We start from the raw sequence: 6,535 nt of genomic DNA on the forward strand, positions 1-6,535 counted from the left end.
ATACCTTAATCTGGCGATTTTCCAATAGCGTTTTCAAATAGCTATGAATGAAGCTAAAACGACGTTGTAACGGAGAAAGAAGATTTATATAGATAGATAGATAGATAAGAAAGGAAGGGACGGTAAGAAATATGTATGTGGCTGAGGAAAATTGTACGAAATTATAAGAGTAAACGTCTTACCTTGAAACATAAAAGTACTTTTTAATAAAATCAGACATAAAACATCAATAAAGAGAGTTATCTCCACAAAGAAGAGCAACAGAGAGGAGTTGATGAATAAAAGAGTGTAGGTTACTAATAGCAACGAATATACTTTCGTGAGAAAACGCAGCTAATTGAATGTTTAAGAGTATTAAAAGAATAAAGGAATGCTTTTCCAACGCAAGTCTGACTTTGGATGCAAATACGAGTCACCATTTTCTTACGATGAATAATAACAAAATGCATATGTGAAAAGAAATGCAAAGAAACATGTATTTTGTTTCCCACAAAAATTCTTCAACTTAATTCCTCCCTTAAGATTTTCAAGGGTACCTTGCATAAACCCGTCTTTAGCGAACTATTGAAAAATAGCAGTAAATTATCTAGTTGTATTACAATCACATTCAGTTGAGTAATGTTGCAAACTAAATTTTCTTTAGATTGTAGAGACCAATTGGGTGGACATCGTAGGTTATTTTTCTACTCATGCTCAAAGAAAACAATAACAAATCAAAACGTTTTGGTTTGATCATGAAGTGGCAAACTTTTCTGATAAAGGAACATAGGGTAGGCTATAGGCCAGGAAAAAAAAAAGAATGAGGAAAGTTCAAAATTAGTTTTATGGTTATTATTATTATTTAATGGATGGTTAGCAGTGTAAGTTACATTACCCCTCAACTAGCAGCTATCATTTAGTACACACTGAGCATTGATTGTAACTTTATTTACACAGTGAACGATGCATGACGTTAAAAAAACACATCGAATGTTTGTGCCTGAATTCCTTTTTTTTTTTTTTTTTTTTTTTTGTTTCTTTGGGTGACCGACCCAAGAGAAACTTTCTTCTTTCTAAGAGTGTTATACGAAGCACAATGTTTACTATGCTTGGTCACTAAGTGGCTTAATTTTGCGGGCGCCGGCGAAAGCAGTCATTGTGTGTGTGTCTGGGCTTATCTTTCGAAGATCCTTCGTCCTACATTGAATTTATCAACCCTTTTGGGAACTCCTATACCATGCTTTGAAAGTATTCTGATGTTACGAATCCCACTGGTTGAGGAAGGGCTGTTCAATTAGCTTGCCTTTTAATGGGGCAAGATTTAAAGGTTAAAAGAATGGTCCAAGATCTTTTTCATAATAATGATATTTATGAAATTATGTCAGAATTTAATTTCAAAATAATAATATAAGAACTGGGCAAGAATAAATACGCAGAAGTTCTCAACCCACAGTATACAGAATCCACTTACTCTAATGACACATAATTTCTAAGATCTTTTCATAGTTTTTATATGACCTATTCTTCGACAAAAGTTCTTTGGCAGCAATCCTTTGACTTGAAGCAGTGGGAGGTGTCCTCCTTTCAAGTCAGTATGCATATGTATTCTCTCTCTCTCTCTCTCTCTCTCTCTCTCTCTCTCTCTCTCTCTCTCTCTCTCTCTCTCTCTTGTCCCCGCTTTGTTACTGTGAGTTCGTTGAATGTTGAATAAATGATTGGATAAAAACCTTAACCTTGATATTCTTAAGCAGAAAATATTAGGGTCGTGAGCATCTTCACCTTACATATTTTGCGAATTTTCAACCAAAGTAAACTCAGCTCACTTTGTGATCTTTGTATCAGCCCAAGAAACTGGCAGAGCCCGGTTCACAAACTAGTAGCTTGGTGGAGTCGATCACGGTGCCCTCTTGTGGCAGCTGTGAGATGAGGATTATTTGACACTTTCAACGCTTATCACAGTTCATCTTGATTCTTCATATAATAATGAATGGTAGAGATGAAATTGAAATTGATGAATGTAACTAAAGTATAAAACAGTGAAGATTTGTTTTCTAATATCTACAAGCGAATGTTCAAATATCAAAATTATGAAATGTGTAGATTCATGTGATTTACATCTTTAAAATTCCCTGTAAAATTTGAAAACATGTAGCAGTAGGAGAAAAATGAAACATCAGATTTTCTTAACCACGTCCCAATTAAGGACGTGCCTCATGCCTTTCATTTTGTCGTCTTTAATAAGAGACTACTAATATAACGGTCCATTCTGAAAGAAAGTAGCATGTTTAAAAATTTATTTTTAAACATTATATTTTATAATGACATCATTTTGCTGAATGACATTGCTGATACCAATGACTTCCTTGACAGAATTATTAAAAAAGGCCTTGAGGGATTAAGGTTCTGTAAATAAGAACCTTATTTTCACGCAGGTGAAATCTCTCTGAAGACACACAAAGCCTGTCGCGTGGAACAATGTAGGCTGAAGCATACATATTTTCTGTGTAATGAAAGTGTTACACGAAGATGCTTTTAAGATTGAAGAGTTTCTTTTTTTGTAAACAATATGTGGCATTACGCCAGGAGGACGGAAGTATTTGTGCGTCTCTTATAGAGAGTATTTATCTCAAAACAATAAATTTGATATCAACCTGTATAATTATAATTGAACACTATGTTCAACAAAGATGGAAAACCCAAATTACCACAGCACATAATGTAATGCAAAACCTATTTTCTTGCAAAGCTTCTTCATCGCCGTGTCTAAAGAAATAAGCAATTTAGAGCTTATCTATACTTTAAAGCAAAGAGTCTATGGTCGTTACTGTAATAAGAATGAAGTAATTATCCACGTTTCTCTTTCAAGGTTGTCTAAGGTAGACATCCTGAAATATTCGATTTATTTTAGTTATATTGTACTAATTATGAACGTTAAGATATGTTTATTGCTATCCAATGCACATACATGCATACACACGCGAATACACGCACAAACACTCCCCCCCCACACACAGATATATGTATATATATATATATATATATATATATATATATATATATATATATATATATATATATATATATGTGTGTGTGTGTGTGTGTATGTGTGTGTGTGTATTCTCGATTTTACTATTTTCTTCTTTCAAAAGTTTTTTCATATGATCATTATAATCTGGGTACAACGAAGAAATTTCGGGGAAGTAAATAATGATATAGATTAAAATTCCATTGCAAATTTCTCAAAACGTTTTCTGAAATTACTTCTTTACAGCAGTAGGTCCAGGGCACTAGCCACCCGTTGAGATACTACGGCTAGAGTTATTGGGTCCTTTGACTGACTAGATATTACTGCATTGGAACCCTCTTTCTGGTTACGGCTCATTTTTCCTTTACCTACGCATACAACGAATAGTCTGGCCTATTCTTTCCATATTCTACTCTGTCCTCATACACCTGAGAACAATTAGATTACCAAACAATTCTTATTCGCTCAAGGGGTTAACTATTGCATTGTGATTGTTGAGTGGCTACTTTCCTCTTGGCATGGGTAGAAGAGACGCTAAAATTAAACCATTGTTCTCTAATCTTGGGTAGTGCCATAGCCTATGTACCATGGTCTTCCACTGTCTTGGGGTAGAGTTCTCCTGCTTGAGGGTACACTCGGGCACGCTATTCTATCTTATTTCTCTTCCTCTTGTTTTCTTGAAGTATTTATAGTTCGTATATGGAAGATTTATTGTAATATTGTTACTGCTCTTCGAATATTTAATTTCAATTGCTCATTACCTCTCTTGTAGTTATTTCCTTTCCTCGTTTTGCTTTTTTTCCTGTTGGAGCCCTTGGGCTTATAGCATCCTGGTTATCCAATTAGGGTTGTAGCTTAACTAATAATAATAATAATAATAATAATAATAATAATCGATATGTTTTCGATGTGAATTAGCGATGCCTCTTGCTTTAGTGACATCGTTCAAATCTTTTGTTATTGTTAGCTTTGTCCACCTTAAATTAGACACACTTTAAAATCTAAAGCCGTTGCTGAACTCATATATCTATTAATGTTTCAAATAAACTGTAATTCATCCCCTTCTAGTTAGAATACTTTGTAATTCTATATAATGTGATATGATCTTTGTTGATACCTCAGTCTAATAACTTATATCTAGCAAGCGCTAATGCACACATAGCGTGATGTCTCCCAAATGTCAGTAAACTTTACTCGAAAGTCTATATTGAGGCTAAACTCCATTCAGTACAATTAGACTCAGGCATGCTAATATGGATTATGTTCAACAGAAACTTCTATTGCAAATCAGATGGGGCCAATTAACCGCCTCCATTTTTTTTTTTGCATATAAACACCAAACGGCGTCAACCCATAGCCAGTATGAGAAGCGTGACTCGGTCTAGGAATATTTTACCAGCCGCCACGGTTGAGCTACTTTTTATATACCTAGACCGTGCCTGCCGCCTTCCTGCTGTTGTTTCTCGTTTTCTCAGGAAGAAGCAAAAACAAGCAGAGGATCACGAAATGGCGGTGCGGTAAGTGCGTTGAAAGAATAATTGGGACTCCATGTGGAGAAGTTTTCGCTTTCATCCATTGTTTATCGCGGGTAATAGTTACAGCGTAGTACGTAGGTCGGTCATTGTACTAAGGAGGTTTAGGTAAACCTCCTTGTCATTGTACAAGATTTGTTATCTATTTTCCTATTTCTAACACGCACAGTGTATATATATATATATATATATATATATATATATATATATATATATATATATATATATATATATATATATATATATAAATATATATATATATATATATATATATATATATATATATATATATATATATATATATATGTGTGTGTGTGTGTGTGTGTGTGTGTGTGTGTGTGTATTTGTATGATTTTTTTTAAAGATATGCCTTACCTTTAGAGGGGTGAGATAGAATTTGAAGGCTTGTAGCTTTAAAAAATCCAGACTTGAATTTGCTGACACCACTGGTAGCAACCCTCACAGACTTCTACCTTCCAGGTATTTAATTATCTCTTTAATTATCTATGCCACATTGTAGTCTTAGATGGGGCTTGACCTTCTTACCCAATTTTCAATGAAATTAGTCATACACAATTGGTTTGGATGAGCTTATCGCCACTATATTTTAAAGAGCAAGTGTCTGAATGTTTTTTTTTTTTCTGTCACTTCAGTGGCACTGTCAGAATATGACTACTCAGCCTTTCTCCGTCTCTCGGATAGGGTGGTGAGGGAGTAATCATATCCCGATGAGGTAGGTACACTCAGAAACCACAATCTCCTACAAATTGCCGAAACTGCTTTGCTGCAGTTAGGAAATGAGGAGGAGGGGCTGGTAAGGGTTAAATCTGTGAGTGTATGCATATCTAAATATTTAGCCGTCTTTTTTGATGGCTCGCGTACACTAGTCTATCAAATATTAATAAGCTAAGTCAACGACAGGTAACAGCATTATATTAATCAGTAATGAATAACAACACTTACCGATTAAGAGCCTGTGCTGGTATAATGCATCTTAATCAAACTACAATTGCTAAAATATGCCATAGGATAATGAACATGAATTATAAAATTAAACGTATCAACAGGATTTTATTATCATAAGAATAACTTCTTTGAAAATAAATAACTACAGATACAAAATCAACACTTAGAACTAATCAACATCATTTGTTTGAGTTTGAAATATATAAACAAATCAGATCCAGGATTCTATCAACTGATATTCATATAATGATTAGGCTAAACCAGTGTTCAAGCTGCCTTACATAGCCATATCTTGCAAGTTTATATTTGACATTTACTCATATAATACAAACAGGAAATATACTCGAATTAACTCTTCTGTCATACTAAAGAAAAGCGGTTTGTCAATGTTGTCTGCTGCAGTAATTTGGAAAGTTTAAATGTTTCAAGAAATGATTTATTCTTGTGAATAAGTAATTAAAACATGCATCTCCGAAACTGATTTTTAGAAAGAAAAGGTAATCGTTGTTTATAATTAAATTACACCTAATTACAACATTGACGAGCAAAAATGATAAGAATTTAGTTTTACTGTACATACTTCAAGAACACATATAAAGATTCATTTATACAATAAATACTTTTTACTATTTTCAAAGATCACACATCATTTTTATATACAACTTTGGTGACTGAAGAGAAAAAAATAACTATAATTCAACATACAGTTTCGTAATGATTTAGAACACTTTCCACAGGATCTATGAAAAACATAATTTTATCACAGAAGAAAATGAGCTGAATAAATACATTTCCTGAGGCTAAGAGGAGGAAGAGAAATATTTCCTCTTGGAAGTATGAAATTATATAAATATAAGAAAAAACAAAACTAATAAATAAGAATTTTCATTGTATAAATGATGAACCAGCATCATTTCGAAGTACCTCGAGGATTTAAGCAGAGTAAACTTTTAAGAAACTTATTATAAACTAGGTAGTCAACTTTAACTGGTAAGGTCAAATCAAGTGTATACCCCATTGACCTTTCCTTTAT

At 33.5% G+C, this 6,535-nt stretch overlaps 1 protein-coding gene across 5 annotated transcripts in view; it reads right to left on the reverse strand.

Annotated features, from left to right (window-relative positions):
* Window positions 1-5,592: 5,592 nt before the first annotated feature.
* LOC137629104 (uncharacterized) overlaps window positions 5,593-6,535 on the reverse strand; it is a 261,346-nt gene continuing 260,403 nt past the window's right edge. For all 5 annotated transcript variants that reach the window (XM_068360378.1, XM_068360374.1, XM_068360375.1 and 2 more), the window contains exon 4: window positions 5,593-6,535. This exon is cut by the window's right edge and continues 173 nt beyond it. In XM_068360378.1, the coding sequence (XP_068216479.1) occupies window positions 6,504-6,535 (32 nt within the window). In that variant the 3' untranslated portion in view covers window positions 5,593-6,503.

The sequence above is a fragment of the Palaemon carinicauda genome, chromosome 37, assembly GCF_036898095.1.
Source record: "Palaemon carinicauda isolate YSFRI2023 chromosome 37, ASM3689809v2, whole genome shotgun sequence".
In the NCBI taxonomy this organism is placed as follows: Eukaryota; Metazoa; Arthropoda; class Malacostraca; order Decapoda; family Palaemonidae; genus Palaemon; species Palaemon carinicauda.